Source organism: Strongylocentrotus purpuratus, unplaced genomic scaffold, assembly GCF_000002235.5.
Source record: "Strongylocentrotus purpuratus isolate Spur 01 unplaced genomic scaffold, Spur_5.0 spur5_scaffold_11, whole genome shotgun sequence".
Lineage (NCBI taxonomy): Eukaryota > Metazoa > Echinodermata > Echinoidea > Camarodonta > Strongylocentrotidae > Strongylocentrotus > Strongylocentrotus purpuratus.
In genome coordinates, this window is record NW_022145596.1 from 22,868,541 (window position 1) to 22,894,259 (window position 25,719).

Below are 25,719 nucleotides of genomic sequence, written 5' to 3' on the forward strand. Positions count from 1 at the left end.
CTAGTACATCATAATTCAGAATAAATTCACAGATCTGAATGCTTTGCATCGTCTATTATAAAAATCAGAGTGGATTATAAAAATGACATCACTTTAATCAGAAGCGAATGAATCAAAAGGCAAAGTAACGGAATGCTCATAATAGTATGTCTACGACTGTGTGTATGAGTCAAACATGAATGCAAACTTACTAAAAATATAAAACTCATTTACAAGGCAAGTATGGCAAAAATATACAAGTTAACAATACAGATGTATCTTAAAGGTAATACAAAGTTTTGGTATAAGGTCATGAATTTGGTTCAAATGAACATATTGGAAGCATATGGGATCCTACAATATTCAGTGATCTTTGTCACAGATTGAAATCGAGTCTTAACTTATGAAATTGTAAATAATAAACTCTTTATGTTGTATAGCTCCCTCTCAAGGTCAAGATATTAATTAAGCTATAAAACAATGTTTCTTGACTAAAATCGACCAATTAGCTATTCCCGTTTGAAAATTTTATATCACAACTACATATTCTGAAATTTTCATGGTCGCAGCTCCCATTGTGGGTCCGTAGGCGCTATTTGAAATTTATCAAAATTTACTGGGAGCACCGGTAAATTTTTATAAGAAATTTTTCTCGAAAGCAGGAGTGTTATAGAGCTAAATTTTCTAGTGCTTATAAAACATCTACAGGGGCATCCAAATATATCAAAATTGTATAGAATCACTCTCCACCCAATTTTCAAAATTTCCCAAAACTTTGTATTACCTTTGACAATGCTTAATTATAATTGAACGATGTAAAGAAAAGCCTGGAATATGTACCATCAACATTATTGAAATCCAGTTCTGAATACAATTAAAATGAACATGTATTGTACAATTATAGTAGCATATTTACATGTACACTGGAACGATGTAAAGAAAATCATGAAAACTATTTCCTCTGATGGATTTTAAAATCTAAAGCTGGATGAAGTTCTAAATTTACAAACGATAATCCACGTCCCATAGAATGTTACACTAGTAACTCAGGCATGTGACATTGACAAAATAGACAAGTATCTTCAAATTATAGCAGCATATTTACATATACACTGGAATGATGTAAAGAAAGTCCTGGAAAGATTTCCTCGTCTGAATTTATTGTGTACTACTGGTGGATGTAGTAAATCATTCATAAAAATAATCCATGTCAAATTAGATATTACACTGATAACTCTGGCATGTTAGATTGACAAAAGAGACATGTATCTTAAAATTACAGCAGCATATTTCCATATACTGTACATTGGAATGATGTGAAGAAAGCCCATGAAATATTTCCACAGACGGAAATCGGAGGAAGTATTTTCCAGGAAATCTAGAACTGGATGTAGTTCTAAATTTACAAACAATTATGTATGTACAAAATTAGTACACCGAGCCATCCGAGTCATTTGGACCGTCCAAGTGGCAAGTCGGCCGAGTTGTCAGAGTCAATCGAGTTGCTCATGTAGCCAATCGCTTGACCTATAATGGAAACAGACATTTTTCTTATTATCTGTTTTAAAGATGAGAAATAAATTAATTACTATTGGTATTATTGAATGTACCAGTCTTGAAAAACATTTTGATCAGTGAATGAAGAAGAAGAATACAAATATAGAAGAGACTACAGTCAACAAGATATATCAGATAGAGTCTATATCCCTATTTCACAGTAAGGAGATCATTCAATAAAACTGAAAATTTATTTCTGACAGACAAGAAATCTTAACTTGCTGGGGTATTTATCAGCATTATATATTTATTGCATTACATTGAAGGCTCTTTATATTGTTTCTATATAGCACTACTCATGAAAAGTCTACATGCTGTTCTCTGATTTTTATATTTTTTAAATCACATTTTCTATACTGACCTTTGCAAACATGTGAGGGCGTGAAGAAATGAGTCCAAGTCATTGTGAGCAATGCCATTGAACCTGAAGTTTCCCTTCCTAATCTGAGGGAAAAAAACCTGTAAGATATAACAGGAACATTGCTTGTAAAACCTTGTATCAGTTACAAGTCAGTGGATCTTGCATTTCATTCTGGCATATAATCAATGGTTTTTTAAAAGATGCCCATTGCCCTGGGTAATGGGCCATATAAATAAATTTTGCTGAGATCCACATCGGTTTACGTGTAAAAAGTTTCTTTGTGCGAGCACGGATACCATACAGTACTTTTTATATGCGATTCCCGAATGATCATAACATTCAGGCAACTTTCCAGCGAAGATTTACAAACAGTGTCTCAGATTTTCTGTGATGTTTTAACCAGTCCTTGCTCAAGAAAAGGATAAAGATATGGCTCTCATTGTTTACTCGCAATTTAAAATGGCGCCCATGTCGGTGCATGCGCACTCTTGTAACCATGAAAGGGCGCATTTCATGTCCTGATTTCAAATGCACTCTGGGATAGCTCCGTGCCTACGTTGCTACCGTAATCCCTGAGCTAGCTGGCTGCCTATATGCTATCCTTTAATTTTGTCTGTGGCTCTATTTGATAGTATATTGTAAGCAATTTTCTACTTTTATAGACTGAATTGTCAGTTGAATATGGTGCGAAACTGTGAATCTGCTGTGTAGATGGGCATGTGGGCATCTTTAAAAAGCTATTGAAAGGTAGGCAGGCATGGCTAAAATTACGACCAATCAGATGACTAGATTTATTCAACATACTTAAGAGAGGTATATAAATTGTAATATTAGCCAAGGTATGCATGTACATTTAAAGGGATCCGATAAATTTGTCTCAGATCCATAAACAAAATCCTTGATTTAGTTCAAGCTGCAATCATAGTTATAAACCTTTAGGTCATTCAGGAATCCCAAGACTTTACAAGCCGATCGCTTGTCTGATTATCAAGATATTTATGATTCAAAATCATTTTGCGTTTTCCTAACGGTTTTCATAACACTACAGTCTATTGGGTAAAATGATTATGGTAAAACCGGAGACTCAAAGATATTTACTTTTTTGAGGCACTTCATGATATTTTGAAGCGCAATTTTTTTAGGGCTTCAATACTACACCATATCAGAGACATTGATATCACGTAGGGCCATACATTTTAGATTTAACACCGTTAAACGATGGCTTTAAAGGAATTTTGCTGCTATGATGAAATTTAAGCATAATAATGGTAACAGTAGTAGAACTATCAGATGTTTTCTGTTGTAGCATTTTCAGATTTTCATAACCAATACCATGTAATAGGCCCGTTCACACGTAACAATTAGTGCGATTTGGATCGCGATGCAAAGATCATTTTTTTTTTTTTTTGCGACCGTGCACATATGTCAACTTAGTGCGAATTGAAACGCGATGCAAAGATTAATTTTTTTTTTTGGGGGGGGGGGCGACCATTCACACACGGAGAATTCTCGCTCGATGGCAAGAACATCCAAATGGCACATGCGTGATTCTCAACGATATGCGCGCTTGAAATCCTGGGATTAAATATATTGTTTTTTCGATTCTCAATTTTTCACACACACAGCGCCCGGCAAACTATCTTGATTATTCTGAAAAATAGAAAGACCTACTGCAAATTGGATCGCAAATACAAGTGAATTATTCTGTCACACATGAAAAAAAAAAAAATTGGATCATGATGCAATTTTTTTTTTAAATTCTCACTTTTTTCTGTAAGTGTGAACTCCCCTACTATTGCTGTTTCTGCTTATCAATGACCCTCCATGACATTAACATTAGGACACACATACCTGTAAGGATAATGCCTTTGCTTTCAATGTATAGTAAAAATCCTTGTAGAGAAAACTTCCAAGTGTCAGGTCAGTCAGGTTTGGCATATAACACAGTGCTTCTGCTGTAATGAGGCTGGTGTGGGACACTCCTAAACATCAAGCTTGAGAATCCGGACCTGCATTGTTTGTGAACTGTATCTTATATTTCAAACAAAATTACATCAAATACAAAATTGTATTAATAACATTCTCAAGAAAAAAGATTGAATTAGATTTTTTTTCTCCAAATTCAATTCTTGTCTATTGAAAAATAGAAAACACATTAAAGTTGCATGGAGAGAATAGTTTAGTAAGAGTGATTTTTTTCTTCAATTCTATGTGTATTTTCTATAGGGCTTCCAACCCGTTTGCATTGAAAAGTCATACCCTTACCAACACTGAAATTAATAATACCCATAAATATACATTTGCTATTAATGTATTAAAGGTATTCATGACTCTAGATTTCATGTGCACCTCTAAGTCTGAAGGTTTGTCGATATAGTTCCAGGATTCAAGCCTTTATTAAAATTAGCTCTTTAAAAACTATACATTTTTTAATATCAATCAAACTTGGAAAAGGTTGGATATTGATTATTGATCAAAACAACAACAGTCAATCTTATACACACTTGGAATTTCAACTTAATCAGTACATGTGTAGTTTGCTTTCATTCCATTTTGCATGACTGTTCCCATTTACCAAGTGAATAGCCTTTACACAAATTGAATATACCTGTGCACCATATAACTATTACTGCTGTGGCTGTCAATCAATGACCCTCCATTATATTTACATTAGGACACACATACCTGTATGGATGGAGCCTTTGTTTTCAATGTAGAGTAGAACTCCTCATTGAGACTCATTCCAAGTGTCAGGTGAGTCAGATTTGGCATAGAACACAGTGCTTCGGCTAGGTGATGTGATGAGGCTGGTGTGGGACACCTGACACCATAAAGCTTGAGAATCTGGACCTGCATTGTTTGTGAATATAGTTAAGCAGCTTGTCTCTACATGCATGTCTTTTATTTACTAATTTCCGACGGTATTCTTAAATTAAAAAAAAACATTAACTGCATAGTTGCATTCATAATAACATTCTCAAGAAAAGGGACTGAATAGATTTTATTTTCAAATTAAATTCTTGACTATTGAGAAAAAGACATTAAAGTTTCCATGGAGAGGATGATTAAGTTAGAGTAATTAACAACAAAAAAATGTGTTCTTTTTAGGGGTTCCAACCGGTTTGCATTTATAAGTCATACTCCTACTAACACGGAAATAAGTAAATTCCCATAAATGCACATTATTAATGTATTAACCCTATATAGCCCGGGCTATTTTGAAACTGCATAACCCAGGGGGGGGGGAGACTTCTAAGGCCCTCCCCCCTATGATCTCGGCTATTTATGGACCGATTTTGTCCCAACTTGGTGTGTTTGTTTCTCATCATGTACTCATCAAGTATGCTTAGTAAAATTTATGATATATATCGTTAATTTTAATTTATGTCTAATTAATGATGCAAATATGCACATTTTTCCAACAAATCCTCATTTTGTCTTGTTTCCCCCCTATTTATGTAGAAAATGCAATTATATTTCGCATGTGTGTAGCTTGTCATATAATTTAAAAGATAGGATAGTCAAATTAATGACATGTATTGAAATTCCATACTTATAATTGTAATTAATTATGAAAAAATGCTAATTTTTCTTGAAAATCTAAATTCTTATGTGTTATTTTGTTTTTAAATCTTTTGTTTTTTATTGTTTTGTTATCTAGAATAGTTCATGATGGCCAAAAGGGATGTTATCTGAAGAAAAACAGAAAATAACATTCTTCTAACAACACTTCTTATAAAACTCATACATTGTACACACAAGATCATTGAAAACCATTTTTGGAGCCGTTTTTGTGTGACATTGGTCACAAATATGTGCTACATCTCCGATACCATACCCCTCATTTTCGCAAATAGGGTCTTAAAATGTGCGGCAGATGTCAAAGAAAAAACTCATAATATTTTGCGTTAAAAATTTATCGCAAAAAATGTATAGGGGGGGGCTTCTAAAGCCCCCCCCCCCCCCCGGGCTATAAAGGGTTAAAGGTATTTATAACTCTGGATTTCATGTTCACAAGGCCCCTAAGTCAGGAGGTTTGTTGCTCTAGTTCAGTTTGGTAAATTCAAGCCTTTAATACAATTGGCTCTTTAAAAACTATATTACATTTTTTTCATATCAATCAAACAGTGGAATGGTTGGATATTGATTATTGATCAATACAATGTCAATCTGATACAAACTTGAATTTCAACAGAATCAGTACATGTGTAGTTTGCTTTCATTCCATGTTTCATTACTGTTCCAGTAGATCCAGTGAATGGCCTTGAACAAAATTGAATAAACCTGTGCACCATATAACTATTACTGCTGTTAATGTCGATCAATGACCCTCCATGACATTGACATTAGGACACACATACCTGTATGGACGATGCCTTTGCTTTCAATGTAGAGTAGAACTCTTCATTAAGAACCATTCGAAGTGTCAGGTCAATCAGGTTTGGCATAGAACACAGTGATTCGACTAGGTGATGTGATGAGGTTGGTGTTGGACTCTTGACAACATCAAGCTTGAGAATCTTGACCTGAATTGTTTGTGAATATTACAAACAAAATTCCATCAATCACAAAGTTGTATTCATAATAACATTCTCAAGAAAAAGGATTGAATAGATTTTATTTTCAATTCAATTTTTGTCTATTGAGAAAAAGAAGACATTAAAGTTTCCATGGAGAGGATGATTAAGAGTGATTTTTGTTTATTCTTTTTGTGTTCTTTATAGGGGTTCCAACCGGTTTGCATTGATAAGTCATACTCCTACTTACACTGAAATAAATAATTTCCCATAAATACACATTTGCTATTAGCGTATTAAAGGTATTCATGACTCTGGATTTCATGTGCATGAGACCCACTAAATCAAAAGGTGTCTTGCTATGGTTGAGTTTGATAAATTCAAGCCCATTAAAATCGGCTCTTAAAAACTATATGACATTTTTTTCATATCAATCAAGATTGGAAAAGGTTGGGTGTTGATTATTGATCAAAACAATGTCAATCTTATACACACTTGAATTTTAACTGAATCAGAACATGTGTTGTTTGCTTTTATTCCATGTGTCATAATTGTTCCAATATACCAAGTGAATGGCCTTTAAAAAAAGTGTTTGGAAAAAGAATGCATATATATACCTGTGCACCATATAACATTACTGCCGTTTTTGTCAATCAATGACCCTTCATGACATTTACATTAGGACACACATACCTGTATGGATGATGCCTTTGCTGTCAATGTAGAGAAGAACTCCTCATTGATATAACATTGAAGTGTCAGGTCAGTCAGCTTTGGCATATAACACAGTGCTTCTGCAAGGTGATGCGATGAAGCTGGTGTGGGACATTCGACAACATCAAGCTTGAGAATCTCGACCTGCATTGTTTGTAAATATATTTAAGCATGTCTATACATGAATATGCTTTATTCACTAATTAGGTGGTCTGTCAGCGACAGATCACCTATTAATTTGGTCAGAATTTTCTTTCTTTCTTATTATTATTATTCTTTTTTTAAATTTCTTTTCCCCCTTTTTGTTTGCAGAGAATAACCCAAGATCAGAATAGTTAATTTCTTTCAATTATGATACAGTCATAGGTCATCATCATGAGACGTTACAGGAACATTTTCAAGTTCATTAAATTATCGCGACGTCATCCAGGGGCCATTTTGTGAAATTTTATGAAATTCAAATCATGATCATAACTTCATAACAGATATTCAATTCTCATTCATAATTATCTTTATTTTCTTTCATGATAATTCTCATTTTTTTTCTCCAAACAATTTGATACCATTTCTATCTCTTTATGACCATTAATAACGGAATGAGCGTCCCTTCAAATTAAATGTCCTTACGTGGAAGCTCTTGTAATACATAGCATATGTGGGCAAAAACATGCCTATACAAAATGCATTAAAGCTCTTTAAGAAGCCTGTTGACCCCTAATTTTCTTGTCTTGTTTGGATAGAGTATGATTCGTAGATATTAGTTCATGTCTCATTTTGCATTTAAGTATATCGTGACATCATTATAATGGCCTTGGAACTCGAATAACAAATTTGCATATTATGACGTCAGCAAATTTATGGAAAATTGATTGCATCTCTGTAAATATTGATTGATTTACTTCCAAATTTTGATATGTTGTAGCTAAGACAATTCTCTACAAGATCAGTGACCACCATTTTTCATTTTGATGACGTCATCATAGTGACAATTTCAATTAAAGGCGACACGTCAGCATTTTTTTAATTTGCGTGTTATGTCTAGAGAAGGTGAATTTCGTTCACATCATGAATCTACATGACATTGTTCTTTGAGCAGTATCTTGCTTTTTCTTGCTCCATTTTCTCCACAATTTTGATATTTTATAGTATAGTAATAATGACTGTTATGAGAAACATAGTTGTTTTTATACACTCAAGGGGAGGTTACATGATCGTGCTATCACCCCTCAGCATGTCTCGGGGCGGTAGCACGCTCATGTAACCTCCCTGAGACGGAGAGCCTATAAAAACAACTATGCCTCGAATATTAAAGCAGTCATTACTTTTATATACCAAAAAGGGTCAAAGAATACATGTGCGACTTACCAATCATGGTAATCAAGTTTGTTTACGCTATTGAGACCTAGTCTTAATAGGGTGTCTGATCGCACACCACTCGAATTTGTGTGCTAAACTCCTTCCCATTGAGAAAGTACACATATACATAAAATGCCAAAACCGGTCAATAGTCTTTTGAAAAGTGCCCTAGGGCTTTTTTCAAAAGACTACTGACCGGTTATGGCTAAAATCTCAACTCTAATTTCGACCAATCAGATGGCTGGATTTCTAAAGTGAGGTATATAACTGAAACTATGAGCAATAGGGGACGTGCCTTTTTTTTACAATTAATCAAATGTTGGGATCATGTAGAAATTTCCAATTGCAAGTTGAAATTGCGACTATGCCATGGCCGTTTGTCAGCTTTGCATGTAAAGTCTATGAGAAATATTTTGGTCCAGTGGTTAAAGCACTTGCCTCCCATTCAATTGACCCAGATTCAAAGATTTGATTCCCGGTGGGTCAATTTTCTTTAATTCTTTTTGTGGTTCAATTTTACATTTGATTTTATTCCCTTCTTTGACTATCACAACATATATACAATCACATACAATGTATTAAAATGCCTAATTGTGTGCGTTAATACTTTTGGAGAGGAATGTCAATGGTTTTCGTGTACAAAGTACCCAACGGAAAATCAGATTCCCTGTTGTGTAATAAACCTAAAGGGGTAATCTCTTAAGTCTATACAGTGTAACAATATCATATCGTTCCATTTCTATGATGCTTGTCTCCTGTCCAGACGTTTATCCTTTTTCAAGTTTTGGCGTTGGAACTAAAAATACGAATTTGCATATTTATGGAAAATTGACTGAATCTCTGTGAATATTGATCAATTTTTCCCAAATTGATATGTTGTAGCTGTAACAATTCATAACATGAGCAACTTCCACTAGATTTAATAACAGACCACCTAATTCATTCCAATACCGATTTATATTTCTCGTGTCTGATTGTATTCTTATATTTCACACTAATTCCATTAACTCTTATCCTGCCATAACGAATACAGCCCAGTGCCACAGGGCTAATCCCCATTGTGCCAAGCCACAAACCACCCCTGTGCCAAGTTTATTTTAAGATAATCTGATAATGCGATCAATAACGTATGCAAAGCACTTAGCACAGTACAATGAGCATGAACAATAACTGCCATTACGAATGCGAGTATGCATGGATTAAGTGGCCAATCGATAGCGGGCTCCCGTGTACAAAGCACTATAACGGTAGCGTGCATGCAGCCTATATGGCATGATATGAGTTAACTACATAGTTGTATTGAGAATAACATTGTCAAGAAAGAGGATTGAATCAATTTTTATTTTCAAATTCAAAAGGAACACATTAAAGTTGCTATTGAGAGGTAGATTGAGTAAAAGTGGTCTTTAAAATCATATTAGAAATGTGGCAGTTAGGGCGCATATAAAACATATGACCTTTGACCCTATAAAACATTATACCAAGATTATACCAATATACACCTCCATACAAAATTTGAAAGAAATCTGTCAAGAAATGAGGCAGTTAGACTGTAGAATAGAGTGCACACTAGACATCTTTCAAAATATGACGTTTGACCCTATAAAAGATGGCACACTAGAGGCAGCATCACAACAATTCATAGGCTTGAAGATGATACCAATATACACCTCTATACAAAATTGGCAAGAAACCCGTCAAGAATGTGGCTGTTAGAGCGCACACAAGTATATAATTTTATGAAACGAATTCGTTTTCACTGGGTGCCTGCCGTAGCAACAGAGTTGACAACAGACTTAACTCCGTTTCGTTTACAATCAGCCATGCATGAAGTCTTTCGTTTACGGCTGATTGTCAACGAAATGGAGTTAGGTCTTAGGTCTTTTGTCCACTCTGTTTGTTGCTACGGCAGGCACCCAGTGAAAACGAATTCGTTTTATAAAATTATGGAAATGCACGCACTACAAACAGAACTTTGTCATTTCTTGCTCATTTTTCCTGATTGAGGTGTCATATGAAAGGGCAGAACCTCAACTTTCTAGAAATGTGATTTTCTTTTTGAAATTCATATACCGTCTGCCAAATGACTTTTTGGTTCCCTCTCTTCAAATTGATTTTAATCACTCATGCATGAAATATGCATCATATGAGTTGCATTAAATGAAAGAGGAGGATCTAAGCTTTCCAAATATGTGTCATTTATCAATTATAAAATGTGATTACGTTATGATAAAGCATCGATACTTCTCGGTTTCGTTTTTTCTGGGACGCACTGTAAATACCTGAGCACCATATAACTATTAGTGCTGTTTTTGTCGACCAATGACCCTCCATGGCATTTACATTAGGACACACATACCTGTATGGATGATGCCTTTGCTTTCAATGTAGAGTAGAACTCCTCACTGAGATAACTTCCAAGTTTCAGGTTAGTCAGGTTTGGCATAGAACACAGCGCTTCGGCTAGGTATTGTGATGAAGCTGGTGCGGTACACTCGACATGAAACTCAAGAATCTGGACCTGCATTGTTTGTGGATACATTTAAGCAGCACATCTATACATGCATTTGTTTTGTTTACTAATTTCTGACTGTACCATTACATTTCATACATATTCCATTAATTACATAGTTGTATTCATAATAATATTACCAACAAAAATCATTGAATAAATTTTATTCTCATCTATTGAGAAAAAAAAACAAAATTAAATTACCCATGAGAGGATGATTTAGTGAGAGTAATTTTTTAACCAGAACGTCAATGACATAGCGCTCATCCGCATCTCGCAACAACAAATATTGTACATTTTATGTGGTACACTTTTGAACTGGTCAAAAATTAAAAATTTGATGCCCTGGAAGGGAAATAATTTTATTTAGCTGCATGTACAAGATTAAATAGAAACTAAAGGAAATGGAATGAAAATTGGTTGAAAAATAAATAGTTTTATGACAAACAGGACTCGAACTTAGTAAGAGGTAAATGTAAACTACTAACACTGAAAGAAAAAAAATACCCATAAATACACATTTGCTATTAACTGTTATCCTGCCATAATGAATACAGCCCAGTGCCACAGGTCTAATCCCCATTGTGCCAAGCCACAATTCCCCCTGTGCCAAGGTTTTTTTAAGATAATCTGATGGTGCGATCAATAGCGTGTGCGAAGTACTCAGCACAGTACACTCAGCACAATCAATAGCGCACTCGCAGGCAAACCCGGACTTTAGTGCCCAGCTGAAAATCTCAGTTTATTATGGATTTAATATCAATAATATTAATTATGCTAATATATGCAAATATAAACATACCAAAACTTGATGATTTTTAATCATTTGACGTCATAAAAAGCAATTTTAAGCCAAAAATAGCAGCGAAGTAGGGGATCTCCTCTTTGCTTGATGCGAGATACTAGCGAACTGAAATAACCGAATAAAAACTATGGTGAACTAAAAAAAGAAAAGAAAAAATCAAACCACCTCTGAAATTACCTTTGAAATGTTTATTAATTTTTTCTTCCGATATGCGCACATGATAGGGGCAGGTTGGGATGGGATGGGGGGGGGGGTGCTCAATAGTCGCCAAATTTGGGGTAAAAGGGCAACTGGCCTTGGGGGGGGGGGCTAAATTTATTATTTACTTATTTTTCTTTGTAATCATTTTTCTAATTTTTTTCCGGGGTGGCTCTTTTCTTTATTCTGCTTCTTCTTTCTTTCTCACCAGATATGTTTCGTGCATATCTGGTGAGAAAGAAAGAAGAAGCAGAATAAAGAAAAGAGCCACCCCGGAAAAAAATTAGAAAAATGATTACAAAGAAAAATAAGTAAATAATAAATTTAGCCCCCCCCCCAAGGCCAGTTGCCCTTTTACCCCAAATTTGGCGACTATTGAGCACCCCCCCCCCCCCATCCCATCCCAACCTGCCCCTATCATGTGCGCATATCGGAAGAAAAAATTAATAAACATTTCAAAGGTAATTTCAGAGGTGGTTTGATTTTTTCTTTTCTTTTTTAGTTCACCATAGTTTTTATTCGGTTATTTCAGTTCGCTAGTATCTCGCATCAAGCAAAGAGGAGATCCCCTACTTCGCTGCTATTTTTGGCTTAAAATTGCTTTTTATGACGTCAAATGATTAAAAATCATCAAGTTTTGGTATGTTTATATTTGCATATATTAGCATAATTAATATTATTGATATTAAATCCATAATAAACTGAGATTTTCAGCTGGGCACTAAAGTCCGGGTTTGCCCACTCGCATGTACAAGGCACTATACAGTAGCGTAAATGCGGCCTTATGGCAGAATATTAGTTAATGTATTAAAGGCATTCATAACTCTGTATTTCATGAGCACATGAATCATAAATCAGGAGGTTTGTTGCTAAGGTGCAGTGTGGAAACTTCAAGCCTTTATTAAAATTGGCTCTTTAAAAACTATATGACATATTTTCATATCAATCAAACTTAGAAAATGTTGGATATTGATTATCATCAAAACAATGTCAATTTTATACACACTTGAATTTCAACTGAATCAGTACATGTGTAGCTTGCTTTTATTCCTCATTTCATAACCTCTAATATAACAAGTGAATGGCCTTTAAAAAAAGGGTGTTTCGAAGAAAAAAAAACATATATACCTCTGCACCATATAACTATTAATGTTGTTTCTGTCGGTCAATGACCCTACATGACATTTGCATAAGGACACACATACCTGTATGGATGATGCTTTTGCTTTCAATGTAGAGTAGAACTCCTCATGTTGATTCTTTCCCAATTGTAGGGCAAGCAGAGTCAGGTGAGTCAGCTTTGGCATAGAACACAGTGCTTCGGCTAGGTCATGAGATGAGGCTGGTGCAGTGCACTCGAGAAAAAGGAAGAGAATCTGGACCTGCATAGTTTGTGAATATATTTAATCAACATGTCTATAAATGCATTTCTTTGTTCACTAATTTCTGACTGTACCCTTACATTTCATCATACATACATATTCCATCAATTACATAGTTGTATTCATAATAATATTCTGAACAAAAATGATTGAATAGATCTTATTTTCAAATTCAATTCTGATCTCTTGAGAAAAAGAACAAACTAAAATTTCCATGGAGAGGATAATTAAGTAAGAATGATTTTGTTTAAATTCTATGTAATTCTTTATAGGGCTTCCAACCTGTATGCATTGTTAAATTCTACTCCCACCAACACTGAAATAAATACCCATAAATATTAATTTGCTATTAATGTATTACAGGTATTTATAACTCTGGATTTCATGTGCACAAGAATCAAAAGCCAATAGGTTTGTTGCTTAAGCAGGGCTCCCACTTAGCCGAGTTGAAGCCTCCAGTGTGAACTCATGTGAAGTTGCTTGAAATTTAATAATTGTTATGATATTTGCATGAGTGATCTATGAAGCAACATTGAGTTTCCTACGATTGATGTACGAGTGAACCGAGCACATTACGAGTCACATGAGCTCGGTATGAGTAGCGATGACCTGTGTACGACTTTGACTGATCTACCAACGAGTTATTAACCCTTTGAGAGCGAGCCCGCGCACCCTGATTGTTTCCCCTGTGACGGAGCGATTTCGGTTACATCGCCAGTAATGGAAAATTTTGCAGTGCTTTCTACTTTCATTGCTTGTTGCGTCTAATTCAGTCATTTTCATGACTTTTCGTAAATGTAAAAATGAAAGATCAGACTTTTTTCTTTCGAATAATATAAGTTTTGTTCATCAATACAAAAAATAAGGTCTGTTATTTTTGAGGGAAATTGCCGTCTTATTTTGCTGAAGCTTCACGTCTTTCCTTTTCAATACACTCACAATACAAATTGCATAAGCACCACTGCACGCGCAGATCGGTCGATACCTCCATTCATTACCCCATTGTCAATGATTGTCGTCTGCTAAAGCTCAGCCGATCATAAACAGAGCCATAACCATACATAATAGGCCTAAGCCTTCGTTGTACATGGGTTTGCAACACATTTTGTAAAGGTATATAAGTTAGAGTGGTTGTTTGTATTGTCATGTAGATTGACCTACGTTTAGGCCTATATCCTCTTCTTTCAAAACGGTAATCTTCCAGAGTAGTTACTTCTTTACATTGGTTTGTTTCTCTTAGGGTGGGATCTGGTCCAGGCAGCTGAGATAAGCACTTCATAAAAGAGGAGGTCCATACATGAATGATTCGCTAAATTGGTCATGTTGATAAATTGAAAATCGTCTTGTCAGAGTTCCGACACTGGTAATTACAGGCGAGAAAAATTACCATGTCCTTTTATCAATGCATACTTTTATACTTACACAGTTGAGAGTAAGGTCGGTTATTTGTAGCCAAGTGAAACGCGGCGTATCGCAAATTTTTATTCAAAAGGAATAGTCCTAAATATAGGTCTTTATGAACAAGCCTACTATAGGCCTAATAATATTATTATATAAAAAATTATAATACAGGCCTAGTTTCTGCGCTCTATAAATGTATTATTATTAATGTGAGAAAAACAATGCCTTCTCATATTGACCTGCGAATATCATCCAATTACCAATGGAAAATCGCCATGTAATCATCTTCATCAACAAAACCAATAATCCAAAGCCTTGAATCATAAATAATAAAATGCAATAATATAGCTGTCTCATAATGCTTTTTATTTCTTTGTATCATAGATCTGCAAATGTTTGAATAACTTTTTTTGTGTTTCATATTCTACTTTCTACTATGCATCTAAATCAGTTATGTAAATACAATGACGTCGTGAAGCAAGAATCCTGGCAAAAAGAACGGGTATTTCGAGAGCCTTTTTTGATCCGAACACTAACTCAGGGTAAAGTTGATATGATATCACTTTTTCTCGATTTTTTTCCACTTAACTTTATTATTTTTTTAATAGATGAGATGAATGGATATATCTAAATGACACTTCAAAGAACTTTAGCACATAATAGCTAATAATAAGCTGGAAAACTTTGTCAAAGTATTAGGGACACATCTCTGTAGAAGCCCGTCGTCTCCAAGTGTTAAGATCTTCTAACGATTGATAAGAGTTTTTTATCAGTCATATGGGATCAAAGGGAAATGCATAATTTTGGCGCTCTCCAAAATAAAGATAGATGCTACTCTGCTCATGCTCATACGAAACTCGCCGTAAGTCCCTGTACTCGATCTAAAGTCGCGTTAATCTCATAGGCAACTCGGCATGACTTGCAGCATGATCATCGTTTTCGTTCCCTTTTTGAAACTTGAATAGCACTCAGTATACCTAAGTATAATTCAAGAAGGTGGCAAGTTGCTACGAGTTATGAAGAGCGCAGCCCGAGCTTGTTACGAGAGTAAGCAAGTTTACCTCGAGTTACGAGTCGGTGAAAATTTTGAACATGTTCAAAATTTTGGAACTGCTCTTATGCCGAGCCTTACAGAGTTGTTGAGAGTTATCCGGAGTTACAAGAGCTTTTTGTGAGTCAGAGGGAGTACCTCTTTGAGGCAACTCACCACAATTCGCCAACATAACTCGTTGCAGGTGTAGTGTGTAAAATTCAATCCTTTATTAAAATTGGTTCTTTAAAAACTATATGACATATTAATATATCAATCAAACTTGGAAATGTTGGATATTGATTATTTTTCAAAACAATGTCAATTTTATACACACTGAATTTCAACTGAATCAGTACATGTGTAGCTTGCTTTTATTCCTTGTTTCATAACCGTTCCAATATACAAAGTGAATGGCCTTTAAAAAAGGTGTTTGGAAAGAAAAAAACATATATACCTCTGCACCATATAACTATTACTGTTGTTTCTGTCGATCAATGACCCTCCATGACATTTACATAAGGACACACATACCTGTATGGATGATGCTTTTGCTTTCAATGTAGAGTAGAACTCCTCATTTTGATACCTTGTAAGTGTCAGGTTAGTCAGGTTTGACATAGAACACAGTGCTTCGACTAGGTGATGTGATGAGGCTCGTGTCGGACACTGGTCAACAGACAGCTTGAGAATCTTTACCGACATTGTAGATGAATATAGTTAAGCAGCACGCCTATACATGAATATGTTTTGTTTACTAATTTCTGACTGAACCCTTACATTTCATACATATCCTATTAATTACATAGTTCTATTCATAATAATATTCTCAACAACAAAGATTGAATTTTTTTTTTTTTTAAATTCAATTCTCATCTATTGAGAAAAAGAACAAACTAAAATTTCCATGGAGAGGATGATTTAGTAAGAGAATTTTTTTATTTTTTATATGTATTCTTTATAGGGCTTCCAACCTCATTACCTGTATGCATTGTTATATCCTACTCCCACCAACACTGAAATAAATCAATACCAATAAATATACATTTGCTATTAATGTATTACAGGTATTCATAACTCTGGATTTTATGTGCACAATAATCATAAGTCAGGAGGTTTGTTGCTGAGGTGCAGTTGTGGAAAATTCAAGACTATATTTAAATTAGCTCCTTATAACTATATGACATATTTTACATATCAATCAAACTTGGAAAATGTTGGATATTGATCCAAACAATGTCAATCCTATACACACTTAAATTTCAACTGAATCAGTAAATGTGTAGTTTGCTTTTATTCCATGTTTCATGACTGTTCCAATATACCAAGTGAATGACCTTTAAAGAGGGGTGTTAATATAACTATTACTGTTGTTTCTGTCGATCAATGACCCTCCATGACATTTACATTACGACACACATACCTGTATGGATGGAGCCTTTGCTTTCAATGTAGAGTAGAACTCCTCATTGAGATTTCCTCCAAGTGTTAGGTCAGACAGGTTTGGCATAGAACACAAAGCTTCGGCTAGGTGATGTGATGAGGCTGGTGTGGGACACTTGACAACACACAGGTCGAGAGTCTGGACCTGCATTGTTTGTGAATATATTTAAGCAGCACATCTATACATGCATATGTATTGTTTACCAATTTCTGGGTGTACCCTTACAATTCAGACATACTCCATTAATTACATACTGTAAACATGATAATATTTGCGGTGCTTTAATTTTAACAGATTTTGCGCTAAAGTCGGTGTCCGCGAATATCAAAACCTGCGAATATAAAAGTATTACTTCTTATGCGTGTTTCAAATGGGATGAATTCCGTGCAACGTGACTTTAAGAACCGCAAATTTGTTTTGGGGTCACTCAGCGTGAAAAATTAATCACGCAAAAATAACAGCGTTTACAGTAGTTGTATTCATAATAATATTCTCAACAAAAATGATTAAATAGATTTTATTTTCAAATTCAATTCTCATCTATTGAGAAAAAGAACATACTGAAATGTTTATGGAGATGATGATTAGGAATGATTTTAAAATTTTTTTATATGTATTCTTTACAGGGCTTCCAACTTGTTTGCATTGATAAATCCTACTCCTACTCAAACTTGAATCAATAAATACCCATAAATATACATTTGCTATTAATGTATTAAAGGTATACATAATCTGGATTTCATGTGCACAATAATCATAAGTCAGAAGATTTGTTGCTAAGGTGCAGTTGTGGAAACTTCAAGCCTTTAATTAAATTGGCTTTTTTAAAAACTATATATGACATATTTTACAAATCAATCAAACTTGGAAAATGTTGGATACTGATTATTTATCAAAATAATGTCAATCTTATACACATTTGGATTTCAACTGAATCAGTACATGTGTAGTTTGCTTTTATTCTATGTTTCATAAATGTTCCAATATTATTAGTGAATTGCCTTTAAAAAGGGGTGTTTGGAAAGAAGAAAGAAGATATATACATGTGCACCATACAACTATTACAGCTGTTTCTGTCGACCAATGACCCTTCATGACATAAAGATTAGCATACACATACCTGTATGGATGATCCCATTGCTTTCAATGTAGAGTAGAACTCCTCATTGAGATTCCTTCCAAATCTGTGGGCAATCAGAGCAGTCAGGTTTGGCATAGAACACAGTGCTTCGGCTAGGTCATGAGATGAGGCTGGTGTGGTACACTTAAAATCAAGAAGCTCGAGAAACTGGACCTGCATTGTTTGTGAATATAGTTATTAACGTTATTCCCTGTTTTATTATTCTATCATTGGCTTCTTCCTATTTCTCCTCATGTTGTTTTTTGTTTTCCTTCTTTCACTTCTATCTTTCAAATATGAAATATCTATTCTTTATCATTTTCTCTTTCTGACTTTCCTTATGTTATTCTTTGGTCTGTTTTCTTTTATCATCTCTTATGTTATTGTTTCTTGTTATCATTCTACATGTATTATTATTTTCTTCCTATCTCTCTTGATATTCTTTGTTTTCCTTCGATCTTTCTCTTTTTCTGTCTTTTCTTATCTTCATTTACTTATCCTTACGTTATTCTTTGTTTTATTATTCTATCATTTTCTTCTTCCTATCTCTCGATCCTCATGTTATTTTTTGTTTTCCGTTTTTTCATCTTCTCTTCTATCTTTCCAAAAAAAAATGTTATGTCTTACAGAGTACATAAAAATTAGAGTATTTTCACAATTTAAATTTAAAAATATCCCCATATTGAACACAGATACTACTTATACCCAACATGATTTTTCTGAAGATAATGTGAATCTTTTCAAAGAGTTAGGAAATGTGGACTGTTCCGGAATGTACAGTACAAATACTGTCAATGAAGCATTTGAAAAAATTGGAGTGTTCAAAGCAGGCCTCGCGCCTGAACAGCAGAGCATGGAATTTTGGTTAGAACTAGGGCGGTAACCCTCCCAAGAAAAGCCTGGGTCAACCTAAAGTCCTAAACCGTATCAGAACTGGAGTTGGCCATACACAATATTTCCTACATAAAATTGGAGCTGAATCATCACCAAACTGCGCCTATGGAGAGATCCAAACTATGGATCACGTCATTGATGACTGTCCGATCTACAAATTCCCCCACAGCGCTTCCGGACTTCGTGAGCTCGATGAGACAATCCGTTGGTTTAATAAGGATCTTCCTATCTAGATGATGTACTCCCTGATATTCTTTGAACTGACGAACAAAGAAATATTGACATTATAAACAAGGTCAAATTTTACTTTCCAAAAGGGTTATTATTAAACCTGTATTCAACGTTGATCCTCCCACACTTAAACTACAGAATTATAGCTTGGAGCAATTGTGCTGACTATCTTTTAAATAGAATTTTATTACTCCAGAAAAAACGCTGCGTGTTATATGTCATTCTGATTTTCGAGCGCACACATTTTTTTCACACACTTAGTATCCTAAAGATAACAGATTTATACAGTTATAATCTGGGAATATTCATGTCTAATTTAAATAAAAATGAACTGCCAAATGTTTTTTATTCAATGTTTACAAAGAATGTCAATATTCATCATTATCCTACTCGGTCTGCCAAGCTTTTTCATCTACCAAAAACAAGAACTTTGCTCTCAAATAAATCATTGGTATTTTCAGGCTCAAAACTTTGGAACTCTCTTTCAGATCCAGTTAGAAATAAACCCACATATTATAGTTTTAGTAGAGGGTTCAAAAATAATTTAATACAAAAATACATGTCTCCTACAAGTTAAACTACTCACATCTCCCCTGTTTCACACACTCCCTCTCTCTCTCTCTCTCTCTTCCTCTAACTTCTGTTGTGTGCAGCTTTGTTTTTGTCTCCTTTTGTCCTGTCATGTCTTTTTTTGTCTTGTCCTGTCATGTCTTGTTTATCTTGTCCTGTTATGAATTTGTTTTGTCATGTCTTGTCTTATCTTATTATGTCAGTTTCCTGTCTTTTGTGTCCCGTTTTGACAATTTTTTCTCTTTGTATATTTTGATTATTTAGATACTTTAAAATGGTTTATGAAAATATGTTATTTTATACAACTCACTCCCAGAGTGATTGGTCATGCGCGGTCACGTGTGATTCATTTAATGAGCCTATTGCGCTCGTTTTCATGAAAAGGAGTGCAATATTTTCCAGTACTATTGAACTCGTTTTCAGAGCGCAGTAGTGAGCGTAGAGGTTAGAGCGCTTAATACTGCGTGAGCATGAGCCTATTTTTGCACAGCACTATGCGTAAATAGGTATAGAGGTAATTAGTGCGCTTGCTATATCTACAGCTATGTGCGCACTAAATTAAGCCTTATTAAACTTGAGATTTATTTGTCAGCCATATACTGTCACAAAACAATCTTGAATGAATTCTTTTTACATCAAATAACAAGGTTCTAGGAGTTTTGTTGTATAAAACAAATGATGCATGTTTTCATTTGTTCATTATACGATCTATCCGCCCTCGTTGATGCTGTGTGTATCTATCGCACTCAGCCTAACGGCTTCGTGCAATAGATACACACAGCTTCAACTAGAGTGCAGATAGATCCTATAATGAACTCATGCGCATGCATCATTTGTATAATCTTATTTCTATTTTACTGTGATTATTAAGACACATTAAAATGATTTATTAAAATAATGTTCATATTATATTTATTCTTGGGAACCTACAAAAACAAGTTATGCTTTCCAGTAGGCTCCTGTTCCATTTCATAATTTTGATCTTACTTTGTCAACTATGTTCTTTATTGTGCAAGCAATTGTTATATGAAATGAAATGAAATCAATCAATCAAATTGTATAAAGGCAAGATTAGAATCTGTTTAAAGAGTGGTATACTTGGACTTTGCATTTGTGACTTTGTTATATTTCTTAGAGACTTTTTCTGTAAAATATATAATTTGTTTAGATGTGATTTATAAGTATTCCCCCAAATATAGTTGCAGTAGTTTAGATGAGGTAAAACAAGGCTATTGTACAGAATATATAACACATTATATATTTATTATATAATGCAATACAAATTTTAGTTAAGAGAGGATACCAACATATCTAGCAAGTGTCTTAGAAATTTCTGATATATGCACATTCCAATTCAAAGACTCTTTAATTGTAACACCAAGAAATTTTACATTTTTCAAATTGGATATAACAAGAACATCAATAACAACAGGTACTAAATGACTGGGCACCTTTCTATTCTTTGACCGAAATATGACATAATTTGTTTAAGTAACATTCAAAGATAATTTGTTTACTTTAAACCAGGAAGAAACTTTTGAAATATCCCTGTTTACTGATGAAGCAAGTATGTGTATATTACTGTTACTCATAAGAGCACATGTATCATCAGCAAACAGGGAAAACTTTAAAAATGAAGAGATTTAATTATATTGTCTCACGACCTACAAAGGAATATTTGTAATGAGTGGACTGGTACATGTTTGTTTAATAACGGAACCAATCATTGAAAGGGTGTTGCAATTTTAATTAACAGAGACCCGAAAATTGATTTAATACATGTTTTTAATAAAAGTGACAGGACAATTGTAGCTGCTCGTTTCAGCTTCAATGGAATATGTTACTTTGTTTTGAATGTTTATGCTCCTTCCCAAAAATCGGGAAAAGAAATTTTTTATAAAATGCTTTTAAATTAGTTGAATATGATAGGAGGAGGGGACTGGAATTGTGTTCAAAGTCAGGAAATGGATACACGTGGTATCTCTTCTGCTACTGTTCTGAAGTTTTATTTTAAGAAGTTTAAAAAACATCACAATTTGGTAGATATTTGGAGACATTTATATCCAGACAAGAGACAATATACATGGAGACAGATGTCTCTCTCTTTATTTTCTAGGTTAGATTATTGGTTAATATCAAAGAAGGTAAGCCATTTAGTTTAATCTTCGGACATTGGTCCGGCTTGAAAGTGTGACCATAATGCTATTTCTTTGAAATTGACAATTGTAAAGAGAGGCAAAGGGTTTTGGAAGATAAATAATAATATCTTAATAGTGGATGCAAAGTATCAGACGGGTGTACGTAATTTGATTAAACAAGTTTAATTGGAATACAAACAATTGTCACCACAGGACAAATGGGAAATATGTAAAGTTAAGATAAAAGAATTTACGATGTCATACTGTAAACAAAATATGATGTTAAAAAAAAATGATTTTAATAAACTTAAAAAGGAATATGATACCTTGAGTGAACAGTTAGATAGGGATCCAAATGAAGATGTTATTAGTAAGATGAAGGAAGCACAGAAGAAAATAGATAAATATTATACACATAAATGTAAAGGGGCGTTTGTAAGATCGAGGTCAAAATGGATTGAAGAGGTGAGAAGGCAAGCAAATATTTTTTACAGTTGGAAAAGCGCAATGGGCAAAAAAAAGAAATAGAAAGTTTATACGTGAATGGAAAAATTATTGAGGATGATGAAACGGCTTTACAGGAAATTCATAAATATTTTGAAAAAGTGTATGTTAAGGAATGCACAAATTTTCTTGCTGATAAATATTTTAAATATCTAATTGTTAGTACTCTGACCGATGATTTTAAGAAGTTTAAAAAACATCACAATTTGGTAGATATTTGGTATTTACTAATTAATTAATTAGGGTAGTCTTTCTCCACTTTCATTCTTGGTATTTTGTCCCGCAAGGATCTCTCCTGGGTCCGCTCTTGTTTCTACTTTACATTAATGATTTCCAAACTTCCTCCCCCATTTTGTCATTCATACTTTTTGCCGATGATTCCAATATTTTCTTTACTCATCCAAATCCCAATATTATTGCTGACGTTGTAAACAATGAATTACTATCTGTTTTGGAGTGGATTAATGCCAATAAATTATCTCTTAATGTGACTAAAACGAACTATATGCTTTTCAGTAACTCCATAACATCACAACCTGGTAACATTTCCATTAATGACATAAACATTTTATTTGTTGAACACACAAAATTTCTTGGTCTTGTTATAGACTGTAAACTTAATTGGAAAATGCACGTTGGAAATTTATGTAAACTTTTATCACGAAATACCGGCGTCATCAACAGACTTAAACACTTTTTTCCTCTTGATGTCCTGTTGAATCTATACTCCACCTTAATTTTCCCTTATTTAAATTACGGTATTTTAGCATGAGGCAACTGCTCCAAGACTCAACTGCATAGTTTATTGGTCATTCAAAAAAGAGCCCTGAGAATAATTCACAATGTTGGTTTCCGGTCACATTCAAACATCTTATTTTTCAACAATAACGTTTTACATGTGTCTGATATATTTCTCTATAATTTGGTATTTTCATGTATCAACTTACAACAAATGATTTGCCTGATTCTATTGCTTCTCTTTTCACTAAGAACTTGGATATTCATTCATACCCTACCAGGAAAAGGAATGATTTTCACATCCCCCGTTTACGCACTTCATTTTCTCAAAAAACAATTGTATATACTGGTCCGTCTTTTTGGAACAATCTTCATCCTGATTTACTTCACTCTTCTTCTATTCATCAATTTAAATATAAACTCAAGTTACATTTGTTGAATGCCTACAATAATAATGATGATTAGACATTTCATGTATAATGTTCTTTTTTTATAACGTGTACCATTTTACAATTCATTTTACAATTCATTTGCAATTTTAGGCCTTCTTTTGCCTATGTGACATTTAAGTGGATTTTAACAGGAAAGGAATAAATAATTCATGATTTCTATTGTTCGGTTTTTGTAAACGTTCAGGTGGTGCAAACATGTATGGTGCATACTCTGCTATTTATTGGCTCGTTACTACTCTTCGGTTTAATGTATTTCGTTTTCTTTCTTTTTTCTGTATTGTATTGTATTGAACTCGCAAACAACTATTTGTCAAACTACTACCGTCTTAATTTTAATTGTGTACCTCTCTCTACTGTAAACATTTTCTGTCCCTGTTATTTTTCAAGTCGCCCAGGAACCTATTCTTTACAAGCTCTGCTTTTCTATAGGTTCATGCACATTTCACAGTTTGTACTTTTATCTGGGTTTCCTTTAAATGATATTAGTTGTCAAACAAATGTGATGATTACCTTGTCAATTAATATAATCATTTTGTTATATTATGAAACAATATGTCTTTTATGTATATTTTGTTATCTGTATTATTTCTGCATGTGAAATGTGAAATCAATAAACTCAAACTCAACTCAATGAAGAGGCATCGAAGTGCGAAGGGTAGCTAAGTGCGAAGGGTTGCTAAGTGAAAAGGAATGTGAAGATGCATTGCAAGTATGGGTAATAACAAAGCCCCTGGAAGTGATAGTCTTAGTGCTGAGTTCTACAAGGTTTTTTGGTTAGAAATTAAAGATTTGGTTATTGCAAGTTTAAATGAGGGGTATCACAAACAAAAATTATCTTCTTCCCAAAGGCAGGGTCTTATTACGTTGTTATTCAAGAAGGGGGATAGGGGTTATTTAGACAATTGGAGACCAATTTCGTTATTAAATAATGATTATAAAATTGCGGCAAGAGTACTGTCTAAAAAACTTCAACATGTTTTATCGTATCATTTGAATTGAATTGAATTCTCATTTATTTCATTCTCGATTAAAAATTACATTGATACAAAAGATACAAATTATTCAAGAACAAATTTAGAAATGAAATGGGGAACTACATAAATAAAGCCCTTAGGCCTTGTACAAGCATAGTTCCCAAAGCATTCATAGCATAATGGAAAGCAAAGATAAACAAAAACAAAGATTTAAAAAATAAATAAAAAAGAAACAAACAAAAAAAAAAAATTAACACAAATATAAACATAAGATAACTATACATACTTGAGATAAAGAAACTGCTTCAACTTTCTTTAAAGGAATTAATTGACTGATTTCAAGTGATCAAAGAGGTTTAATAAAGGAAAGATCCGCAGCAGAAAACATACGATTAGTACAAGATGTAATCGACTATTTAAATACATCCAATAGTTCGGGAATTATATTCTTTTCGGATTTTAAAAAAGCATTAGACGATGTATCCCATTTTGTCCTATTTCATGTACTACGTATATTCAATTTTATAGAATCTTTTATCACCTGGATAAAGGCCTTTTATACTGACGCCATCAGTCGTGTGATGAATAATGGATGGATTTGAAAAAAGTTGCTTATTGAAAGGGGAGTTTGCCAGGGTTGCCCATTATCGGCATTACTTTTTAACCAAAATAAGACAAAATAAAAAGATTAAAGGGATCGATATATTCAGTGTTGATTTAGGTATTGATAGTTTAAAAATTTCCCAACATGCAGATGACACAACATTATTTGTGGAATTGCGCAACTCGAAAGAAAAAAGTCACAAAATTTCATTGCAAGATTTTCCTGCGTTAAAAAATTA

At 33.9% G+C, this 25,719-nt stretch overlaps 2 protein-coding genes across 2 annotated transcripts in view; both read right to left on the reverse strand.

The window, feature by feature from the left end:
• Positions 1-693: 693 nt before the first annotated feature.
• On the reverse strand, positions 694-17,386 carry LOC105437987. The gene is made up of 8 exons (XM_030980917.1): positions 16,347-17,386; positions 10,844-11,005; positions 7,108-7,272; positions 6,259-6,423; positions 4,583-4,747; positions 3,749-3,928; positions 1,898-1,995; positions 694-1,506 (listed from the first exon to the last, which is right to left on the reverse strand). The coding sequence occupies exons 1-6, from the start codon at positions 16,515-16,517 to the stop codon at positions 3,887-3,889; spliced, it is 870 nt and encodes a 289-aa protein (XP_030836777.1). The 5' UTR covers positions 16,518-17,386; the 3' UTR covers positions 694-1,506; positions 1,898-1,995; positions 3,749-3,886.
• Positions 17,387-18,117: 731 nt separating this feature from the next.
• LOC105438508 (NACHT, LRR and PYD domains-containing protein 3-like) overlaps positions 18,118-25,719 on the reverse strand; it is a 47,565-nt gene continuing 39,963 nt past the window's right edge. The window contains exon 9 of the mRNA XM_030980918.1: positions 18,118-18,550. Coding sequence (XP_030836778.1) covers positions 18,362-18,550 — 189 coding nt within the window. The 3' untranslated portion in view covers positions 18,118-18,361. The remainder of the gene's footprint in view (positions 18,551-25,719) is intronic.